The 24,734-nt window shown below is 39.1% G+C and overlaps 1 protein-coding gene across 1 annotated transcript in view; it reads left to right on the top strand.

Annotated features, from left to right (window-relative positions):
- The window catches only part of sorcs3a (sortilin related VPS10 domain containing receptor 3a), a 1,273,344-nt gene that overhangs the window by 1,201,894 nt on the left and 46,716 nt on the right, over positions 1–24,734 (top strand). The window contains exons 23-24 of the mRNA XM_051922209.1: positions 5,422–5,553; positions 5,704–5,807. Of these exons, the coding sequence (XP_051778169.1) occupies positions 5,422–5,553; positions 5,704–5,807 (236 nt within the window). The remainder of the gene's footprint in view (positions 1–5,421; positions 5,554–5,703; positions 5,808–24,734) is intronic.

The raw sequence follows: 24,734 nt of genomic DNA, 5'->3' as shown, positions 1-24,734 counted from the left end.
AGCCAGATAGTTCAGTCATGGTTTGCACCAGACCAGAGAATCTTGTTTCTCATAGTCTGATAGTATTTTAGGTCTTTTTTACAAACTCCAAGTGGATTTTCACATGTTGTCTGGCCACTCTGCCATAAAGCCCAGATGTGTTTAGAGTTTCAGTGATGGTTGTCCTACTAGAAGTTTTATTTCATCTACACACAGGTTCTCTTGAGCTCAGCTAGAGTGACTATCAGGTTCTTTGTCACCTTTCTTATGATGGCCCTCCTCCCTGTTTTCTCAGTTTAGCCAGGCAGACAACTCCAGGAAGAGTCGTGGTTGTCCCAAACTTCTTCCATTTAAGATTTATGGAGACCACTGTTCTCTTGGAAAGTTTCAATGCTGCAGAAGTTATTTTGTTGCCTTTTTTAGATCTGTGCCTCAGTTTTACAGGCAATTTTCTCAACTCATGGCTTGATTTTTGCTCTGATACACATTGTCAACTGTGGGACTTTGTATAGATAGGTGTGTGCCTTTCCTAATCATGTCCAATCAAGTGAAGTGACCACAGATGAACTGTTGGGCATCTGTTGGTGAAGAAAAATTCACTGATCTTGACTTTGCTGACAATGCTGTGATCTTCGTGGAGTCAATGGAGGCTCTGATTGGGGCTCTCGAGACTGAGTGAGGCATCTGAGTGTTTGGGCTTGCAAGTGTCATGGATAAAAAACAAAATCAAGGCCTTTAATGACCTCTTAGGCACAGCCATCAGCAGTATGTTTGTCTGCGTTAAGAGTGTTGACCTTATCGAGAGGTTACTTGAATTGGCAGTGACATTCATGTCTCCGGTGACTCTTCCTAAGAAGTCAGTAGACGGATTGGGAGAGCATGGGGGGTCATGAGGTCGCTGGAAAGGGGTGTGCGGCGCTCCTGATATCTTTAGTCTGCTTCTTGTTTTGCTATATAGTTGTGAGACATGGACGCTATCCAGTGACCTGAGATGAAGTCTGGACTCTTTCAGTACTCTGTCTCTCCGGAAAATCCTTGGGTACTGCTGGTTTGACTTTGTGTCAAATGAGCGGTTGCTCATGGAGTCCCGAATGAGGCACATTACCTGCATTGTGAGGGAGCGTCAGTTATGGCACTACAGCCATGTGATGCGTTTCCCTGAGGGTGATCCAGCTCATAGGATTCTCATTGTTGGAGACCCGAGTGGCTGGACCAGGCCAATGGGTCGCCCACGTAACACCAGGCTGTGGCAGATAGAGGGTCATTTCCGGAGTGTGGGAGTGGACTGCCTGGGGGGTTACCAACCGGAATCCCGAGCTGTTTCGTCATGTGGTGGGTGCGGCAACACACTGTACCAGTACATGCTCCCCAAGTTGACTTGACAGATGAAGTCCAAACAGTGGAAAGAAACATCTAGGCCATGATCAATAGAGTGGAATACACCTGAGCCAGATTTCAAGTGTCAGAGAAGAGGCTCTGAATACAGTGGAACCTTGGTTCACGACCATAATTCGTTCCAAAACTCTGGTCGTAAACCGATTTGGTCGTGAACCGAAGCAATTTCCCCCATAGGATTGTATGTAAATACAATTAATCCGTTCCAGACCATATGAACTGTACAGTATGTAAATATATATTTGTTTTAAGTTTTTAAATACAAATATAGTTAATTAAACCATAGAATGCACAGCGTAATAGTAAACTAAATGTAAAAACATTGAATAACACTGAGAAAACCATGAACAACAGAGAAAACTAACACTGCAATAGTTCGCGCTATAGCGCTACCAACCGCTGGCTAAAAACACTTTTTTATTAATGAGTTTTAAGCACAGGGGAAAAAATGAACATTTGAAAAAAATCCGTAATTTAATAAACCACCAAGAAAAGTAACATTGCAACAATTCACGCTACTAACCGATCACTGTAAACAGAAGTGAAAACAAAATCAATCCCAGTGCATTCTTTAACTGTCTTCCTACCTTATGCATCCAGCCCCTCTCTCTCGTGCTGCCTGTGTGTGTGCGTCTGTCTCTCTCACACTGCCTGTGTGTGTGTGTGTGTGTGTGTGGCGCTCTCTCGTTCTCTCTCTCTTGCTCGCTGCACAGGAAATGCACAGGGAGAGACTGAACATGAACAAACCGAAAGGGAAACTGGCTTGTTCGTATACCGAGTGTGTGGTCGTGAACCGAGGCAAAAGTTTGGCAAACTTTTTGGTCGTAAACCAATTTGTACGTGTACCGAGACGTTCGTGAACCGAGGTTCCACTGTACTTGTGTCAATGGGATATTTCCGTTTTTTTTATTTTGAATAAATTTGCAAAGATTCCTAAAATCCTATTTTCACTTTGTCATTCTGGAGTATTGCATGTTGCTTGATGAGGCTAAAATAAATTTAAATGATTTTAGTATAACATCATAACATAACAAAACATATTCACAGGGCATCTCCAACTATAAGAATTTATGAAACAAGCACTTCCAGAAAAAGAGGACACATAAGGAAGCACATTGTTTTCTTAGTAATGTCCATTTTATAGATTCAGCTTGATCTCTGTATCAGTATTAAAGTGATATTGTGAACCTAATCAAGAATCTAAGCAAAACTTGAATGATTCTGAAAATCAGTTATGCAACCATTTACTTTCCCCTTAATGTGTTATTTTAGTCCTCCCTATCAATGTAGATCTTAAAATGTCGTTTTGAGGTCATCTTCAGTGGTGTTAAAGGCTCCGTTATTTCTCATCCAAGATGTACCTAATGGAGTTTAAATGAAGTGAAAATGCAGCCTATTGATATTTCTCTGTTGTTGGAAATCCTTTGGTTCAAAATGAACTACAAAGTGTGATTCAGTTATTTGATGTTTAAAGAAGTACTGCTAATGGCAGAAAAAAAGTGTTGTTTCAAGTTAATGATAAATCCATGAATCATTTATAATGTGTAATGAGAGCAGAGGCTTATCTCACTGCCCTATGTTTCCATTACCAATAAATCAATATTTTTTTACTTTATCATGTGGTATTTTTTTAGATATTGGCAGATTACAAGTTAAAAAAAGAGGATTAGCTGCTTTTGACATAGTACTTGCCATCTGAGCACAATTCTCCTGTGTGCTTGCAACAAATATTTTGTTGATCAGTAGCTCGGCAGGCTTACACATTAACATACATGCTATCCTTAAATTAAAATAAAACAACATAAAGAATGCAGGAAAAATGATGCTTCCTGGCTGAACTACTACCAAAACAGCCAAGATTCAATCTGCAAGCTTCCACAGAATTGGAAAAGTAGGAGAAAGCTGCCTTCTAAGTGACCATGCCAAGCACACTCCATTAAGTATTTGAAATTGTGACAGATTCAAAATTCCTTGAGCTGACTCAGACTCAGTACAGCACAAGTCAAGTGATATACAGTTTGAATAAAGTATAGCTCTCTCGTTTAAATAAATATAAAATAATGTGCATATGTAACACATACATTTTACTTTGTAATCTTTGATTTTTTTTGCTTAGCGGTGCTTTGATAATACAGTCTTGTTATAGCTCAAAGATATGTATTGATCTGTTCTGTGATAAAGAGAAGCCTCTGTGATAATCCAGCCTCTCAGGGAACTAGAAAGCACTGGGAATTTGTGAAGGATGACAGAGGTCCGGCTCAGTGAGTCCAGGTAGATGCCAGTTTAGGAGGAAGGGACGGGAGTTGAGAAAAACCGACCAACGCTTTCAGCATCTCAACTATGGGGGTGTGAGCTGGGGAGACAGCCGCAGGGAAAGGAATAATGATAGCCACTGGTTTCCCTAGTGGATTTTAATTATTTTTTGTTTTTTAGCCTGCACTTTATTTATAGAATGGAGATGCACAATTTGCACTTAAGGGTTTTGAACCCGAAATGGATGGAGTGAAAATGAAAGCACTTTAAACAATGTGACACCATATGTCTTGTGTAAGTGTCCTCATTGCAATGGCTCATTTCGGTTTATGACAGAATTAAGAGACAGAGAGCAGAAAAAGAACTGCTGAAAGACGAAAAGAAGGGGAGTTTTTGGTTGTGGCTAAGGAGGAACAACAAGAACTGGGTTGTTAACATCACATGCAAAGGCTAGCTGCAGGGATGGCAGGATGACATCCATTCCACTTCTCCAACACAAGGAGATGTACCAGGGTAAGGGGTGCAAAACATTGATGAATGGTGGTACCCGGCTGATGACTATGTAGGTGACCACTGTTGTAGGTGTGTGTCTGGCAGTGATGCCAAGCAGGTGATATTGTTTAACCAAGGTAGTTCAGCAATATCCGGTAATCCCTTGTGAATACCACAGCTGACAACTTCTTAGCTACTTACAGTCAACTATGATGGTTTGTGTTTTTCATATAAGTCCTTGATACGTGACACAATTCTCCATTATGGAGGTAATGTGTAAGAATTATCAGATCTCACTAAATAATTTTTTTTTGGCCCAGTATCTCAAATTTTTTTAGAAGTCTTCCATCTGATGTGATCCACTTTGCAATAAATAGCTGGAGTTAATGCGTTAGGTTTTGCGGCATTCTTGCATATAAGTTATACATTCATGGCTTGTAGTCTGCGACAAACTCTGCTGCCTAATGTTAAAGCTTTTAACAGTGGCAGAATGTTTTGCTCTTAAGTGATAAGCTATGGACATTGTACTTCTTCATTCACTCATTTTCCACGGCTTATCCAAAACAACGTTGTGGAAATAGCAGTCTAAGCAGTGAGGTCCTTACATCCCTTTCCCCAAACACACTTGGCAACTCATACTGTGGGGATCTCAAAGCATTCCCAGTTCATCTTGGAGATATAATCCTCCCAGCATGCCCTAGGTCTTCCCCTGGGTCTCCTTCCAGCTGGTCGTGTCCATAGCACCTCCACAGGGAGGCATCAGATGCCTGAACCACCTCAGTTGGCTCTTCTTGATGTGAAGGGTCAGCAGCTCTACTTCCCCAGATGTCTGTGCTTCTCAACTTATCTCTGAGTTATACTTCTGTGATTTAAAATTTGCCTGCACTACATTTACAAAGAGTTTTTCTGTGAACCATGGTTTGTTGTTATTATATTTTAACCAGGTCTTACACATGCTTAACATTCTTTTTAACCTTCTTACGCATGCTTAATTTAATTCTGGATTACAGCACCAGGCATATGATGGAAAGCAGTCTGGACAGGGCCCACTCATGCACACATCAATAAGAGGTCAGTTTGGTAACACCAGTTAACCTGACCTGCACCTCCCTGGGGATGTGGGAGGAAAGCTGGAGTAACTGGAGGAAAGCCCATAGAGACGGGCAGAACAAGTGAACTTCACATAGACAACAACCCAAGACAGTGGATCTGTGAGGAGCAGCACTACACTACGCCACCATGCCATCCTTGAATATATACCTCCTCAAAAAGAAGTTAACATTTTTTTTTTTTTTTTTTCAGGTATCAGAATTTCCTGAAGAGCGGCTACTGGTTGCTGTTTTCCCTGGTGTGCCCACTGCCGCTGAACTGTTTCTTTTACCACAAAAAAACATGACTGAAGGGAGGAAGAAAATTGAATCAGACTTGGAGCAGGTAAGAAGCCAATGAAAGCCTTCTCACCAGCCTGCCCTGTGAATGTCTGGGGTCTTGATCTGAAAAGTACTGTTGTACTTCATTTGCTAGTAGTTTCTGCGTGCTCAAGTCTGCTATAAACTAATGCTTTTCTCTTATTTTTACAAACAGATTTCTGAAATTCTGATCAGCGCTCTTAACCAAAATTTAGTGGAGTTCGAATTGAAGCCTGGGGTTCGAGTAATTGTTTATATAACACAGTTGACATTAGGTAAGCTTTTGTCTTTTGGTTTTGAAGAGCAGGGTTAGTCGTTAAAGTAATACACTGCAAATGACTTAAGGTTTCTGTTTTCTGTTGTAGAAAATAATTTGATTACAATTATTATTGGACACCTCAGTTGTTTCTAGGGAACTAGATGACCGTTCAATCAATCTTGAGTTTTATCAGTACTCTTCACAGAATGTGGCATCATAAGGAATACTACAAATAACTTGTACGCAAGATACCAATTGAGTAGATTCACACTAATTTCAATAGACCGTATTCATATATAATGTGGACTCTGTGCCTTTGACAGTAATATCATCAGCTGCTGCTTAGCATGGTCTTACCTTCAGCTCCACAATTCTCCTTCCAAATTATGTTATCTGTAGCTATTCTTAAATTCCTTGTAATTTATAGATTGAACTTATTAGCTGCATCAGAACATTTAATCATAATGTACAAAAACCCTCAGTGCCAAAATGTTTACCAATAAGATAAAATGTTAGAGAGGTTTGCTTATCAAAGGAGGGAATATAGACCATGAAGGTTAAAGGTTAAAGGTTATATGTCACACTATCCCCTTTATATGGCTCTTTAAAGACAGCTGTGGTATGAATGGTGGAAGATGTACATAAGAGCGACTAGGCTGATTCCAGGGCTACAGGGGATGAATTATGAGGAAAGGTTAAAAGAGCTGAGCCTTTACAATTTAAGCAGAAGAAGATTAAGAGGAGGCATATTTGAAGTGTTTCAAATTATGAAGGGAACTAGCCCAGTGGATCAAGACTGCTACTTTAAAATGAGTTCATCAAGAACACGGGGACACAGTTGGAAACTTGTTAAGGGTAAATTTCACACAAACATTAGGAAATTTTTCTTTGCAGAAGGGAGAACAGACAAATGGAATAAGTGATCAAGTAGTGTTGTAGACAGTAAGACTTTAGGTTCTTTCAAAACTAAACTTCATGTTATTTTTGAAGAATTAAGTCAATTGAACTGGTAAGATTTGTTGGAATAAATGTGAATCTTGTCTAGATTGTTCTAATGTTCTGATTGTGAATTTCCCTTTGGGATTAATAAAGTATCTATCTATCTATCTATCTATCTATCTATCTATCTATCTATCTATCTATCTATCTATCTATCTATCTATCTCTATCTAATTAAAGTTAGTTCTGATGTGCTTGCAAGCTAAGAGATATGTACAAGCTTTGGAAATTATATTGTATGTCTGTATATGATGCCTATAAAAAATATTCACCCACTTGGAAGTTTTCACATTTTATCATTCCAGGGGTCCTCAATGTCGGTCCTGGGGGCCCACTGTGGCTTCAGGTTTTTGTTCCAACCACATTCCTAATCAGTGACAACATCTGATAACACTGAGCTCAATTAATCAGCAGACATTTTTTTCTCTTCACTTCATTAAGAAAGCACCGCAGCATGTTTTACATTTATAAGACATTTAGGAAAATTTCTGCTTTTGCTAGAGATTTAAATGCTTAACAACCTTTTGTTGACTTCATTCTATTTTGCCCTTTCTCTGTGCAGTTTACAGTAATCCTTCCTCCATCGCAGGGGTTGCATTCCAGAGCCACCTGCGAAATAAGAAAATCCTCGAAGTAGAAACCATATGTTTATATGGTTATTTTTATATTGTCATGCTTGGGTCACAGATTTGCGCAGAAACACAGGAGGTTGTAGAGAGACAGGAACGTTATTCAAACACTGCAAACAAACATTTGTCTCTTTTTCAAAAGTTTAAACTGTGCTCCATGACAAGACAGAGATGATAGTTCAGTCTCACAATTAAAAGAATGCAAACATATCTTCCTCTTCAAAGGAGCAAACAAATCAATAGGGCTGTTTGGTTTTTAAGTATGCGAAGCACCGCGGCACAAAGCTGTTGAAGGCGGCAGCTCACACCCCCTCCGTCAGGAGCAGAGAGAGAGAGACAGATAAAAAAATCAATACGTGCCCTTCGAGCTTTTAAGTTTGTGAAGCATCGTGCAGCATGTCCTTCAGGAAGCAGCTGCACAGAAGGTAGCCAACGTGAAGATAATCTTTCAGCACTTTTAGACGAGCGTCCGTAACATCTAGGTGTGCAAACAGCCCCCCTGCTCAATCCCCCAAATGTCAGGATCAGAGAAAGTCAGCGCAAGAGAGAGACAGAGAAAAGTAAGTTGGGTAGCTTCTCAGCCATCTGCCAATAGCGTCCCTTTTATGAAATCAACTGGGCAAACCAACTGAGGAAGCATGTACCAGAAATTAAAAGACCCATTGTCCACAGAAATCCGCGAACCAGCAAAAAATCCGCGATATATATTTAAATATGCTTACATATAAAATCCGCGATAGAGTGAAGCCGCGAAAGGCAAAGCGCGATATAGCGAGGGATCACTGTACTCCCTTCATTATATCCTAATAATGACAACCAGCGGAGCAGACAGCCAGGCAAACAACAAGGCTGCAACTACTTCAGCGTTAGACCCACTAATTAGAAAATAATGAATTAATTAAACAATTAGAACACTCTGCAAAAAACAGAATGAAAATCAAGATGAAAATATTGTTTAAAAGAAAACAAAATACATTATTCCAATATAACTGCTTGGTACATTTTAATATACCAAACTTAGTTTTCTAATTTCTATAATTTTTCCCAAAACACAGAATTTGACAAATAACAGTTCACTTAATTAGCCCAGGAGTCCAATTAAAAATAGAAAGCTGGTTGGAACAAAAACCTGCAGCCACAGTGGGTCCCCAGGACCGACACTGAGAACCTCTGAGTATACTAAATCACAGTGGATTTAAATTTGCCTTTTTTGGCACTGGTCAACAGAAAAGACTTATAAATGCCAAAGTGAAAACAGATCTCTACAAAGTGGTCAAAATGAATTATACATGCAGTATAAAACACAATCCGGCCTACAGAGTGATATAACCAATTTCACACGCAGTCACCCACTTTAGTATGACACTCCTAAATCATCACTGGTGCAGCCAGTTGGCTTTAGATGTCACAGAATTAGTTCAGTGGAGATCACCTGTCTGGGTTTCCATTGATCACAGTATAAATTCCCTTGCATGTGGAAGACAAAAGAATAATCCAGGCAAACATGTAAAGGGGATTGAAAAGCACAAGTTAGGGGATGGAGACAAGAAAATACCCAAGCCATTGAATATCCTTTGGAGGCCAGTTAAATCAACCATTAAGAGATGGAAAGAGTATGGCACAGCTGTCAATCTGTCTAGAGCATGCCATCCACAAAAACTGAGTGATCATGCAAGAAGAAGGCCAGCGAAGGAAGACATCAAGAGACCCATGATACCTCTATATAAATTACAAGCTACAGCAGCTGAAATTGGAGAGACTGGGCAAACAACAACTACTTCACTAGTCACAGTTTTATTGGGGATTGGCAAAGAGTGACATCCCAGCTAGAGTCTGCCAGGAGGTACATGGGAGACTTTAAAGTCAGTTGGAAGAGATTTTTATGGTCTGATGAGACCAAAATGGAGCTTTTTGGACATCAAACTAAATACCATATTTGACATAAGCCAAACACTGCTCATTATTAAAAACACACCATGTCCACCATGGCCCATGGTGATGGCAGCATCATGCTGTGGCGATACTTTGTGCAGCAGACCGTGAAAGGCTTATGAGAGTAGAGGGTAAAATAAAACCCTGGAGGAACACCTGATATAGTCTGGAAGAAACCAGCACCTTAGGAGAAAATGTATTTTTAAGCAAAACAACAACCTCAAGCATACAGCCAAAGCTGCGTAGGAACAGCTTTAACACAATAATCTTAATGTTCTAGAGGGGCAGACGTCAATCCAGTTGAGTAATAATTGCTGGACTTAAAACAGGCTGTTCACTCACTGTACCCATGCAATCTGACAAAGTCCATGCAGTCTTGTAAAGAAGAATGGTGAGAAATATCAGTGTCCAGATGTGCAAAGCTGAAAAAGACCTGTGCATGCAGACTGAAGGCTGTCATGGCTGCCAAAGCTGAATGTACTAAATACTGGCTTGAAGGGAGTGAATACTTATTGTGGGACATGGCCGGCCTTTTATCCCGGCCAATACCCCCAGGCCGTCAGGTGGAGCCCTGCCTGCAACATAGAGGTGCCCAGAGTTCCAGCAGGGCATCATGGACAGTGGAGTTTTTCATCACAGCCCTGCTGGATACCATGGGAACCTCCAGGGGGCACTGCAGGAGTGCCCAGAGACTATTATGTGCCCTATAACCCGGAAGTACGTCGTAGTCATAGCGACAGGAAGAATGACGTGCTTCCGGGGTGAAGAAGAAGAGTTTTTATCTGACCCGGAAGTGTTCCAGGTCACGTGGACAGAGAGGGTGAAACACTTCCGGGTCAAGGACTATAAAAGGACTATGGGAAATCCCAGACGTCGAGCTGAGCTGGGTGGAAGGGTGGCAACGCGTCTGGAAGTGTGGAGGATTGTATTAATTGATTATTGGTAATTTATGAGTATTGTGGAGTGGAGGGTGATTTGTGCACGTTATTGTTCAAATAAAAATAATATTTGGACTTTTACCTGGTGTCTGGAGTCAAGTCAGAAGGTTCAAGAGGACAACAGCGCCCTCTATCTGTCACATTATTCAATCAGTTATTTAGTGGTTGTATTTGTAATTAATTTAGATCACTTTCAGAGATCTGTTTTAACTTTGACATTTGATTTTTTTTCTATTGACCAGATTTTTAAAAAAACTCAAATTAAACCACTGTGATTCAATGTTAATAGCAATAAAATGTGAAAACTTCCAAGGGGCTTAATACTTTTTTATAGGCACTATATGCTCAGCACTACAATTTGAAATGGAAGCAGGTTCTGTTCCTATTCCAGACCACCAATTAAACCATAGCAATGCCAAAATACTCTAAGTCAAATTTAAAGATGTCCCTGAATAAAACATGTGACAAACAAGTGACGGTGTTGTAAATCACTCAGTGGTCATTACTAATGGAGGTGGTGATTGGGAGCATATGCTGATACACCGCATTGCCTCACCCACCACACAACCAACCACCTCAGGATCCCAATTAGGACTCGAGTGCAGCCAGGCTCAAATATAAAAATATACTTCAATACAAATTCTCCAGAAGGTAATTGTTAAATCGTTTCTTTCATTTAAGTTACTCTACTCTTGAAATGGCATGCTTCCCTGTTCGCTGTTCTGTAGCACGGGTTTTTCTTGACACGCACCTTAATCTACATCATTAAAATCATTTTAGCTAGTGACGTTTCAAACTCCACTTTGAAATCGAGAAATGAAAACAAGGTTTTCTGTTCATAACTTCTAGATTTACTTCAAAAAAATCTAACACAAAACGTTTGTTTCTTTTGAAGCTAGTATCAGCAATGTTGGAACGCATAAGTTGGCCGCTTCTGCTCTACAGCACAGTTGTGTGCACTGCATATGTCACCAAAGTTCCTTTCAGGGTAATTCTGGTTAGAAGTATAAGGATGCAGGGCCTTTCCTTGTAGATTGTGTATTTATGTGTTAAGCATACTTAAGATCTGCATATCATAACTGATAGCATATTATCTGTTTAAGAGTATATTTTATTGTACCAGAGTAAAGTTGTATGTTCAGCTAACACTGGAGCACTAATTGAACCCCTCCGATTACCACGGGTTATTTTGCTGAACACCAAATATTTGCTACTACATCAAGCAACTTTTCTTGATTTCCCAGGGGACCTTCCCTTCCCATAGCAGGGTAGTTACTTAAACAACATTAATTTATTTCTAACACCCTATGATTATTAATGCAAATTTTGCTCTTCATGTCATTATTGACTGTAATATTAAAAACTTAATCCATCCATCCATCCATTTTCCAACCCGCTGAATCCGAACACAGGGTCACGGGGGTCTGCTGGAGCCAATCCCAGCCAACACAGGGCACAAGGCAGGAACCAATCCTGGGCAGGGTGCCAACCCACCGCAGGACACACACACAAACACACCCACACACCAAACACACACTAGGGCCAATTTAGAATCGCCAATCCACCTAACCTGCATGTCTTTGGAATGTGGGAGGAAACCGGAGCGCCCGGAGGAAACCCACGCAGACACGGGGAGAACATGCAAACTCCACGCAGGGAGGACCCGGGAAGCGAACCCAGGTCCCCAGGTGTCCCAACTGCGAGGCAGCAGCGCTACCCACTGCGCCACCGTGCCACCCCTAAAAACTTAATGCTGTTGCTTATTCTTTAATTTATACTGGAATTCCATTTGATAACATTGGATTCTTCTGAGTGCATGTAGAAATATGTTTAAATAAGGGTTAAAGCCAAAAAGGTATTATTGCATGCTCGTATTGTTTTCAGTCAAATGCACAACTAAACAAGTATCCACCTTAGAATATATTAATATATTGTCCATTCCTATGTTTTGCAGAATAAGATGGACATATGGCTGTTCTCTTTAGCAAAAGTGTTTTGAATTTTCTTGGCTGAAGTATAAAAGGCTTGAGAGTTTATTGAAGGATATCAATACCAAACATTGTACACATAACTTGATAGGAGAACGACTATGAAAGTGAGAAACCAGCTGTAGATTAGTCATTTCATGTCATTTCCTGCCTATGAAATTTTCCACTGCAGACTTTTCTTCAGTAACACTAAGCATGTTATTTGGTCAAACAACTCTGAACAGTACCCAAATAAGCCTTAGGATATTTCTAAACCATCTGTGTATCTGGTATCATAAGAGCAGCATGCTATTGAGCTGCATTGTGACTACCATGTAAAAGAAAAAGAAGACACAAGGTAGGAAAATGTCAAAAAGAGAATAGCCTATTTCGGTAAAATAAGAACCAAGGAATGAGAACAGAATCACAAACTTCAGTTACAGTACAGGTATACGCTGTACTTCCTTTCATGTTGACAACTAGCTCAAAATGCTTCCCAGAACACAGTCATATTAACATCACAACTGAACTGTAATTTTGCCATCCACTATGACCAGACCATTTATCTTATAAAAGATAATCAATTTATTTTACTTACCATTTAAGGTAATGAGTGGCTGAACATGAAGTATAATAAATACTGGGAAACATACAGACTTCTGGTACTCCTAAGATTGAGGTTCCAACCCCAGTACTTCACGAGTACCAGCTCCAGGTATTTGAGGCAAAACTTCATGCTGGAGCTGTCATTCTTCTTTCTCCTATCACATTGTCACCTTTTGCAATTAGCTTCATGCTCAGCAGATGTTGCTGCTCTTCTTCTTTCTGCCATGTCACTTTCTCAATCAGTTTGGCTGTGCCATAAGAAAGAAGCAAACCCTGATAACTTTGCGGAGGTTGCTGCTAGCCAGATGTTTTGCTCCACCAGTGCATATAACATCATAAGCTTTCGATTAACACTATGCGACTCTTCAATTCCATGGGGGGGGGGGGGTTAGGGGTAAACGTTATACAAAGTTATTGTCTGTCTGTATACCTGCATTGTTATCAGCATTGTTATCACTCTTTAATTTAATATTGTTCTTTATCAGTATGCTGCTGCTGGAGTATGTGAATTTCCCCTTGGGATTAATAAAGTATCTATCTATCTATCTATCTATCTATCTATCTATCTATCTATCTATCTATCTATCTATCTATCTATCTATCTATCTATCTATCTCATGTCAGGCATACATACAATTTTAGGCCTGATTTTTATTCACTGACTGATTTTCTCAGTCAGAGTGAATTTCAGCTTAATCAGCTGTCATTTCAGGTGCACTATGACAGAGGTTGCTATGCCCAATTTGTTTTACGATTGGGCTGTCATACAATTGGAAGAATTTTTGTCATGTCAGAAATTTCAGTCAGTTATCTTGTAGTGTGTGCAGTCTCACAAGCAGATTTTCTGATGTCACTATAAAATGTAACTGTGCATTGATTGCAGTATATTGTACATTAGGTATTGCTGTTGTCATGCTCATTTTTCACATTTTAGATTTCAAAAATGTAAACATCATTAAACAACATGCATACAACCAAATGGCCAATGACAAAAACATTTTAGAAGACCTTTACTGGAAGAACCCAAAATAAACACACACAACAGTAAATTACATGGACTACATGCTTCTAAATTTCTCCGTAAAATAGACAGACCAATATTATCCACACCTCAACCATCTATACATTCAGTTACACCTTTTTCTTTTTTCTACATTTTCAGGTCACAGTAAGGCAAGAGACAGAAATGTGTCTCTTTCCTTTTATGACATTTTGAGGACCGTGAATTGGTACAACTGTCCATCAGGGCAATGTGAACATATAGACTGTGTACCCACATAGTGACATGTCAATTGGACCAAACTTTTGAGCACATGCACACCATGAGTTGTCATTTGCCCCTCATGAGACCAAGATCAAGGTTGTAGGCCCACTGGTTCACCAGTAAGTGCATGTAAGACAGACGCTACCTTTAGATTTTTATATACAGTCATCCCTTGCCATATTGCAGTTCACCTATTGGGGCTTCACTGTATCGCCCGCCTATCACGGAAGTTATGTTCCAGACCCATCAGCAATAGGTGAAAATCTGCGATATAGAAAGACCATATAAATAAACATTTTTATAGTTTAAGCCTTAAAATACCCATCCCACATGCTTTAAACACATGTAAACTTACAAAACACACTTTGTTAACACATATGATATGTGGATGTCGGGCTAAGGATATGATTAACATCTCACTATTATAAAACATTTTAACTTCATGCAAGACAAGGCAGTGAGACAGGAAAATAGGTGATGTACAGACTTTTAAATTATTGACACGCAGAGCGACAAGCAGCACAAAGCCAGCACAAAGTCCACTTCTCGTTAGCGTTCATTCAGCTCCCCACCCCCTTAACAATGCGAAGTGGCAGGAGTGTACTGCGCCTCCAGGGATGGGGGTTTGAGCAAAAGTGCGTTCAGCCCTCACACACCCCCACTCCTCCTCCTCCTTCAGAACGCGCAGAGCGACAAGCAGGCATTCTGGCAGAAGCAGCACAAAGTCCATTTCTGCTCAACGTGAGTTCAGCTGCCCCCCCATTCACAAAGCGAGTGGCACAAACATCGACGTCTGATCGCTGCGTGTAGTGTTGCTCTGCGGTGTTTAAGAATGTAGAAAGTGTTTAAGAGCATAGGAAGTGTTTATAAGAGTGTGGGAAAGGTTAACAAGAGAGTGAGAAAGGTTTATAAGAGTGTGGGAAGGGTTTATAAAGCCTTAAAATATATATAAATAATAAAACTTCTCGGATTTTCACCTATCGTGGGGGGATCTGGAACGTAACCCCCGCGATAGGTGAGGGATGACTGTACAGCCTTCTTCTAGTTCGTCCTCTTTTCCAAGTTCTATGTGGGGTTGATGTCTTTGATCAACCTTCTCCAAACAGCTCAGTCCTGCACCTCCTTGCCAGTCAAGCCCTTTTCCTTTAGATGTTCTTTTACTTCATCTATCCACCTCTGCATTGGCTCGATTTCTCTTCCCTGTATTTCTATTCTTTTGCCCACATATTCATCATCTCTCCTCACCACATGCCCACTTCAGCCTGCTTTCCTGTACTTTGTTAGATATCTCTCCCACTTTTATTCTACCTCTCTGATTGTCTCATTTTTTCATTGTATAACCCCACACATCCATGTCAACATTCTCATTTCTGCCACATACAACTTCTCCTGTTCTCCCTTTACTGCCCATGGCTCAGCTCCATACACCATTGCTGGTCTCACCACTTATCTCTAATCTTTGGTTTAATTGTTCAATCACACAATACTCCAGATACCTCCTTCCATTTGTTCCATCCACACTGCACTCTATGGGCTATCCCTGCATCTAGTTTTCCATCTTGGGATGCCAATGATCCTAGATATTTAAATGCCCCTGCAGGCTAACTTCTAAATCAGAATCATTAAACCTCAGATATTCTGTCTTCTTCCTATTTATCTTCAGTCCTCTATCTTCCAAAGTTCTTGCCCATTCTTCCTCTCCACTTCCTCTTTTCTGGTGCTACAGAACACAGTGTCATCAGCAAAAAGCATGCACCAGGAGGATTGGTCTTTTATCCCATGATTCAACATATCCATAACCAGATCAAAGAGGTAAAGACTTAATGAACATCCCTGGCGTAGATCTACTCTAACGGGTCCTCACCCCATCATACATATCTGGGACAATCCTCACATACCTCTCTAGGACTCATTTCTCTCTTATGTACCTCTAGGACTCTTTATGTGGCACTCTATCAGAAGCTTTCTCCAGATCATTAAACACCATTTGTAAACCTTTTATTTCTTGAAGCTTTCTCAACGCTCTTTCAATGCAAAACCTGCATCAGTTGTTCCTTTCCTTATCATAAAACCAAACTGCTCCTGCCCTTTGGTGGTCTCTTCCTGAAGTCTTCTCTCTATAACCCTTTTAGAAATTTTCATTGTGTGTGACATCAGCTTTGTAGATTAACCAGCTTTATACTGTCCAGTAATCTGGTGTGATTTCCCATTATTGTTCTTACTTGTATATCAATTATTTGTATATAAATTATTATTCCTTAGTAGTACCAGTAAATCAATCACACTAAATAAAAAAAAAATCATAATATATGCAATTTTAAAGCTAATCAGATGAAAAAGACTATATTTAATGTTCCTTTTTCATGATAGGTTACCAAATATCTTAATAAATAAATGTTCTCTTTAATAGAGGAGGGGAAAGGATTGCAGATGACTTCAAGTTACTATTATGCCGCAAATTATTAACATTCATTTAAATGTTAGAATGGGATTGTGCTACATAGCAGGGCAGTAATGTCTGCTTGGAAGTAGAAAGGTATCCAAATAACACGCATTTTTGTTTGCAGTAATTTTTGTTATATTTGCTTTCTGCCTTGCCCCCAGTGGTGTTGCTATAAGTTCCAGGCTCCCACAATTGTACAAATTTGAATTAAACTGCGATTGAGAAAAGAGGAATAGAAAGATTGTGAGCTCGTAATAATACTTTTACAGTAATCCCTCGCTATATCACGCTTCGCCTTTCGCGGCTTCACTCTATCGTGGATTTTATATGTAAGCATATTTAAATATATATCGCGGATTTTTTGCTGGTTTGCGGATTTCTGCGGACAATAGGTCTTTTAATTTCTGGTACATGCTTCCTCAGTTGGTTTGCCCAGTTGATTTCATACAAGGGAAGCTTGGCAGATGGCTGAGAAGCTACCCAACTCACTTTTCTCTCTCTCTATATCGCGCTGACATTCTCTGATCCTGACGTAGGGAGATTGAGCAGGGGGGCTGTTCGCACACCTAGATGATACGGATGCTCGTCTAAAAATGCTGAAAGATTATCTTCATGTTGCTCCCTTCTCTCCCTTCTGTTCAGCTGCTTCGTGAAGCGACATGCTGCACGGTGCTTTGCATACTTAAAAGCTCGTAGGGCACGTATTGATTTTTGATTGTTTGTTTTTCTCTGTCTCTTTCTCTCTCTCTCTCTCTTTCTCTGCTCCTGACGGAGGGGGTGTGAGCTGCCGCCTTCAACAGCTTTGTGCCGCGGTGCTTCGCAAACTTAAAAGCCAAACAGCCCTATTGATTTGTTTGCTTTTCTCTCTCTTTCTGACATTCTGTGCTCCTGACGCGCACTCCTTTGAAGAGGAAGATATGTTTGCATTCTTTTAATTGTGAGACGGAACTGTCATCTCTGTCTTGTCATGGAGCACAGTTTGAACTTTTGAAAAAGAGACAAATGCTTGTTTGCAGTGTTTGAATAAAGCTCCTGTCTCTCTACAACCTCCTGTGTTTCTGTGCAAATCTGTGACCCAAGCATGACAATATAAAAATAACCATATAAACATATGGTTTCTACTTCGCGGATTTTCACCTTTCGCGGGGGGTTCTGGAACGCAACCCCCGCGATGGAGGAGGGATTACTGTATTCTGAACCGTTGCCTCAATTGTCGAAAATAAATGAAGTGTTGGGAAACATACCTCAATAACCTACAACTCTTTTATTATGGCATCTTTTGAATAACATAAATGGATAGTCAGCAATCAAGTGTGATTACATAAAATGAAATTTGATTTAATTGTAAAAGTATTTACCTCCAGAACTTTACACTCAGATTGTAGTGAAAGGAGTCGAAACAAAGCAGCAGTTATGGAAATTACCAATTGTGTTACCAAATAAGAATCCCACAATACATAGTAAAAAGTAAATAGAAGCAGTAAAGTGAGGCCAATGATTAAAATATGCTTAATGAAGAGTTTGTTAAGAAGAACGTGAATGAGCTTGACTCCACAGGAATATTTTCAGCATATCATTTTCCACTTTTTGGAGGTGGTTGCTAAGAACTGCTTTATAAATGAGCTGCCAGCTAATCTGAATTTTGCAAATGCAACATAGAGGGTGTGTTACTGTTAAAAAAGGTGACAGTGAAAGACAAAAAATGTGTATAAATTATAACCGTCATGAAATATGAGAAACTTTGATTGTGGAGTCCAAATTTGCAAAGGCACAGGAGAGCGAAATCCTTACAGAACTTTTCTCAAAGGTGGTTAGGTGTGAGGATGATTATGGAGTAAGAGGAAGATCTAAAACATAAAGAAGCATACGATTGTATAAGTGCTACATTTTAATGTAATTCATGAATCAAGTGAACAGAAAATTTTCTGCAATTGCTGATGCTAACTGAAAGTAGTAGATTTGATCTTTTCTTCACATTTGCATTTACATTTTTTACATTCTATATTATGTGAAGCGGAGCACTTGCAAATGAAGTGACTCCAAAAAAATAACCTTAAAAACACATGTCTACTCCAAAGTAAACCATGGGCTTTGAAAAGAAAAAAGTTCTCTAAAAGAGTGTGCTGTTTTCAAATGATACATTCAAACACAAACGTATGCATTCTGTTTAGAGAAGCTGCAGCTAAATCGAAAATGATATGTTATTTAGAAAAGGAGCACTCAATCTGAGAGATATGTTCAAGAACAAAAGACTTAGAGATGTCCATCTAAATTCAAAATGTCATGCTGCTTAGAGAGAAATCTTCTAGTTCAAGGTCATGTTCAAGGTAAATTTTATTATCCCTAAATTAGAAATTCAGCTTGTCATGTTAAAAAAAATGTATTTTCAGTTTATCTTGAAGATCTGACCTGCCTTAAATCAACCACTGTTTTGGTTACGGTGCCAATATTCAACATTTTCTCTTTCAACCAAAAACAAATCTTCAGTTTTAATGCCATTTGAAAAGGGTAAATTATTATTGCAGCGACAACCTGCCTTTAATTAATTTTAATATATTAGTATACCAAAGCAGAGGAATGCTGTAAAAAAAATGTTATAACTGATGTTTTTATTTGAAAACATGAATGATAGATTGCCTCTTTAATATACAAGATAATTAAAATGCATAGTTTTAAGTATGACATTATTAAAAAAAATCAGGTAAAGACCTCTTGATTGCCTTTAATTTCATTGTATCGTTTAAATACATAATGTACTGATAGATAGACAGCTCCAAAGGCCCAGGTTCACATCCCAGCTCCATGATGGTATCTTTGCATATCCTTGCCTTTTGTGTTTAGGTGATTTCTTCAGGTGCCTTCGTACTTTATTTGTCCCAAGGGGGAAATTTAGCTTTTTACAGAACCTTTTTAAATACACGGATAGGTAGATAAGTAAGTAAATAAATAAACACTCACACACACTTTGATATGAACACACACCGGAATGACTATAAAGACAGAAAATTATTCAGCTTCGCCACACATTTCAAAGAAACAAGGGCATTACACAGATGCCCCCCACCTCGTGCGCAAACAACACCAGTGCAAGAAAAACAAGAAAAGAAAAGGATTGACCAACAGAAGAGGAAGAGCATTTGGAAAGACCACAGATAAAGTATAGTAGAAAATATGCAGATCTTCATCTCCAGTCCCACATAGATGAAGAGCTAACCCAGAGGTGGGCAAAGTCATTCCTGGAGGGCCGCAGTGGCTGCGGGTTTTTGTTCCAACCCAGTTGCTTAATTAGAAAACAATCCTTGCCAATAATTACATTTCATGGCTTGTTAGTGCTTTAACTCTGCTATGTCAAGTCATTCTCATATCCTAGATTTTTTTTCCATTCTAAGGATATCATCCAAATACTTTGAAGTGTAAAACGGATGAGTAATTCTCAATCCTTCACTTTTTTCTCTTCTCTTTCCTTCCAAGTATTTAATTAAACCAAATAGTGCACGATAAATACACACAGGTGTAAAGGGTAACAAGCAAAATGGATAACTGCTGGTTTCTTTTGTCATTTGCATCTTATTGCTAATAAGGAGCAATTAAAAACCAAGAATACTGCTGTTTAAGACTTAAATAAGCAATAAGGGTTCATAATCTTAACGAGGGAGATAACTAAAATGAAGCAGAAGTGTTTCTAGAGCAATAAGTGCTTCTTATTAAGCAATTGGGTTGGAACAAAAACCTGCAGCCACTGCGGCCCTCCAGGAATGAATTTGCCCACCCCTGAGCTAACCTATTAATGACTAAGGGGATGGCCAACCCCAATCCTGGACAGCCACAGTGGCTACAAGTTTTCATTTTCACCATTTTCTTAATTGGTGACTATTTTTTTTCCCACTAATTAACTTCATGTAATTTATTTGCTATTTAAGACTCAGACCCTTTAAATCAGGGCTAAACTACGTTAGTCCCGGAGGGCCTCAGTGGCTTGAGGTATTTGTTCCAACCCAGTTGCTTCATGAGAAATCATTCATAGCTGATGAAGCACTTTATTCCGCAAGTGACATTTTTCTGGTTCATTTTAGTTGTCTCGCTTGTTAAGATTTTGAACCCTTAATTGCTTATTTTAGTCTTAAACAGCTGTATTCATTGTTTTAACTGCTCTTTATTAGCAGTAAGATGCAAAGGACAAAGGAACCAGCAGTTCTCCATCTTGCTTTTCTCCATGTCCTCCCATGTGTATTGATCTTTCACTATTTGGTTTAATTAAGTACTCAGAGGGAAACTGAAGAGAAAGTGAAGAACTGAAAACTACTACTATCTGTTTTAGGCTTCAAATCACATGGATAATACTGTACATGTATTACTAGAAAGGAAAAAAAAATCTATGATTTAAGAATGAACTGACATGAGAGAGTTAAAACATTAACTTGCTATGAAATTAAATAAGATCTGTTATTGGTGAGAAGTAGCTTCTTAATTAAGCAGCTGGATTGGAACAAAACCCTGCAGCAACTATGGGCCTCCAGGATTGGATTTGGCCACCCCTGGCTTAGAAGGTTGCTGATGGCTGAAGGCTTAGACACACAAAGACACAATAAAGTTGTCAGACTACTGCACTGGAAAGATATCACTTGGAACATACCAATACCAATGGGCAGAAAGACAGACGCCAGGAAACCAGACATAGTTGTCAAAGAGAAACAACCTGATAAAGCATGAAGCATTGACATTTCAGTCCCAAGTGATTACTCCATACTCAAAATGGAAAGACAAAAAACAACCATATATCAAGAACTGCAATTTGAGATGAGCCAGATGTGGAGTAAAACTACTGAGATTGTGCCAATGGTGCTTGGATTAACAGGATTTGTCAAAAAAACACTTGCAGGCCCAAGGACACATCTGCATGCCTTATCAAGCACCATCACTCAATATGCGTAAGCCATGGTAGCAAACCTAAAAGAACCTCAAAGTCCTCCATGTTAGTATGTCAGAGAGAGGATGTGCATTGTTCATAATGGCACTCAGTGTTTTTTTTAATTCCCTACTTCGCTATGACTTCCAGGGGTTCGAGAGTGCATCCTATAACTGTGGATTCAATGTTAAAAAAATCTGCAACTATTTCTAAAATCCTGTTTTTGCTTTGTCATTCTGGGGTATTGAGTGTTAATGCTATGGGGGGGATGAATTTAAATGTTTTTTGGCACATGCAACACAGCAAAATGTGTACAAAGTGAAGTGGCCTGAATACTTTCTAAATCCATTCTATATTGCTAGTATGATTTTTCAAGCCATCATCACTTAGTAATTCATCAATATAATATTTAAATTTCCTGCCTTCGATACTTTTTCACCTGCTTTAGCACCCCTTGCAGATTTTAGAAAAAGGGTGTATTTTAAAGGACTAACTTTTTCATGTTTTTCTGTGTAATTTGATTGCCAGACACCTCTGCTTTAAAATCCTTTTCAAATTAGTTTGATTGCACAAGTATCAGCAGCAAATTCTTACAAACACAGGAAAGGCAGAACCTCAAGGATGCACATAACCACTCAATTAGAAACATTTAGATGTGCCTGTCAGAGAAAGGCTGGATCAGGAGAGGGTCTTAATTAGTATTTGTACCAAACGGAGACACAAATCAAATAGACTCGCATCTTAAAAATGATTATTCTGGGGAGGGTTTTGTGGATAGCTCAAACAAGCAATAAGGCTGTACAGAGTAGCAATTCCATATGACTCCTGCTAGTTATTTATTTAATGTTCATTGATTGTTCTTTACACTAGGGGCTAGTAGAATTAGATTGGTGATTTATATATCCATCCATACATGTATTAATGAACTTGTATAGCCCACTTCAAGGCCTTAGAGGTTGAAGTCTATACTGTTCGAATTAGGTACAAGGCAGGAATCAGCCCTGGATGGGGTACCAGTTTATAAATCCAATACACATAAACAGAGACCAGCAGTCTACCATGTTTCCACATTTTTGGCATTTTGGAAGCCAAATTTCAATGACAATAAATAAGCAAATTTGACAACGACAGTGACTAGGCCAGGGTTCAAACCCAAAACTCTGCTAACCACTGCCTAAGCTTTCACGGTTTATATCTTAAATTAAATAAATGGTGTCCAGCATGTGACAATTCTACCTGCCCAGCCTAGCCTAACAATTTTAATTACAGTCTGTGGAAGAGAAGAAAGGTTGAGTCCTGAAACCACAGAATATCACTCACCGGAAGATTTTACAGTACAATACAACTAATTGTACTGCGCTCTATAATACGATGCGTCAGTCAAACAGTTCACGAAATTGTAATATAACAGGAGAGTGAGAGATCAAAATACGCTCACATTGTTGAGGAGGGGTGCGCAGCATATCTGTAGTCCAGTTACAGCAGGTCTGGATTGCTTTCAGCATGTACTATTGTTTTAATTACCGTTTCAGTTAGACGTGTGCATAGTCATTCGGCACAATGTCACAGTTTGAACACCGTGCTAACATCAAGTTCATGTGCAAACTGAGGACTCATACGCTAAGTGCTGCTGTGCCGCTAGTGTATCTGAAGCTGATTTCCCCAACCTGATATTGAAACCAATCCAGACCTGTTTTAAGTGGTCTACAGATGTCCTGCGCTCCCCTCCATAACAATGTGTGCGTAATCTGATCTCTCACTCTCCCGCTATATCGTAATTCTGGGAACTTTTTGACTGCCCCTCATATAATCAAATATGTTAACTTGCATAGGTCATAGGTCAGACTAATTTATAAGGATAATGGGTAAGGCCTAGACCAAACTGGACTATGCATCTTGTTTGAAAAAGTTAGGTCAATTTTTTCAGAAGTTATCATTGCAAATTGGTCTCTGCATTCAGAATAGATATTTTAGAAACTGATCATTCTAATTTTTTATATGTTTTAGCTCTATAAAACACAAACAAACACAATTTTTCTGATGAAAATTGTAATTTAAGATGAGAAAATGCATTTCAATTTTCCACCAATACACACACTCATAAATCAACTTTTTTCACCGTTTTGAACATCAGAAAATCAGAACCTGAACTTTGCTTGATTTGCTTAATTGCTTTTGATCTTATCACCAAAGCAAAAAAATGGAAGGAGCAATCATTCTATAATGACTTGAAGCAAAAAAACGTCCTTGAGTGTGACATAGTTGTTCTTCTTTGAACATGGGATGGTCAGCTGACTTGGACTTCCTGTTTAGATAGTCTTTTTCGGTCCAGAGACCAGATGAGGTGGATTTTGAATCGACCTGATGTGGCGTCTTTGATGATACGCTTATAAGAGCAACAAGTTACTTTTTGGAGTCTTTGAATCATTCTGCAGTTAAAAAAATACTGTATATAATCTAGGAATTCTGAAAAAAATAATTAGTTCTTATTTTTTTTTTAAATATAATGATGGTTGAAATAGAACATTAGAGAGACTGAATCAAAAGAAACAATTAATTCACAAAAAGATTAGATTTTTTGGAACATTCGAAACGCCATATCACAGTGACATTTACTGGCATAAAGAAATTAATAAATATTAGTTTGAATGTTTAATCTGTTGCGTAATGATGTACGATTAAGTTCGTAAACCTATATTCATCTACATCTCTATCTGCAGTATATGTATGCAATCACATCTATTGCAGATAAATAAGAAGCACATATCAAAGTTGTTTTTATTCCTGAGCTTTTGACACCTGTCAGCTATCTTCATCAGAGGACACGTGATTAGAGATAAAGGGAGAACAGCATATCATTTGGAAGAAAGTGTGAGTCATTGGTGGCATAGTGGCCTTAGCTCTCAGCTGGGCATACGCTGAATTCATGGCAATGCATGTTTTAATCAGATTCTCGAGCTTGAACCTCACCAAACTCTCAAGCACTTAAGGTTTCCTCTCGTCCTGACTCAAGATGCATTCCAATTAAAGTTATGTCTAGATGAGTCATTCTGGCTGATCACTACTGATTTTGGATAATTCCACTTCACAGCATTTTGATGGTCATGGATACGGAGACGATTATTCGACTGGTTAAAAGGTATATTGTAAACGACATTTCTGGTTACTGCCATCAATTGTTCATACATAACATTACATGATTTGCAGTGGTTGCATTGTTCAAACTCATTAGTATAATAAAGGACCATAAATCAGCGTTTCTC

The sequence above is a fragment of the Erpetoichthys calabaricus genome, chromosome 2, assembly GCF_900747795.2.
Source record: "Erpetoichthys calabaricus chromosome 2, fErpCal1.3, whole genome shotgun sequence".
NCBI lineage: Eukaryota > Metazoa > Chordata > Cladistia > Polypteriformes > Polypteridae > Erpetoichthys > Erpetoichthys calabaricus.
The sequence above is the reverse complement of the archived record's forward strand: the minus strand, read 5'-3'. Positions and strand labels throughout refer to the sequence as shown.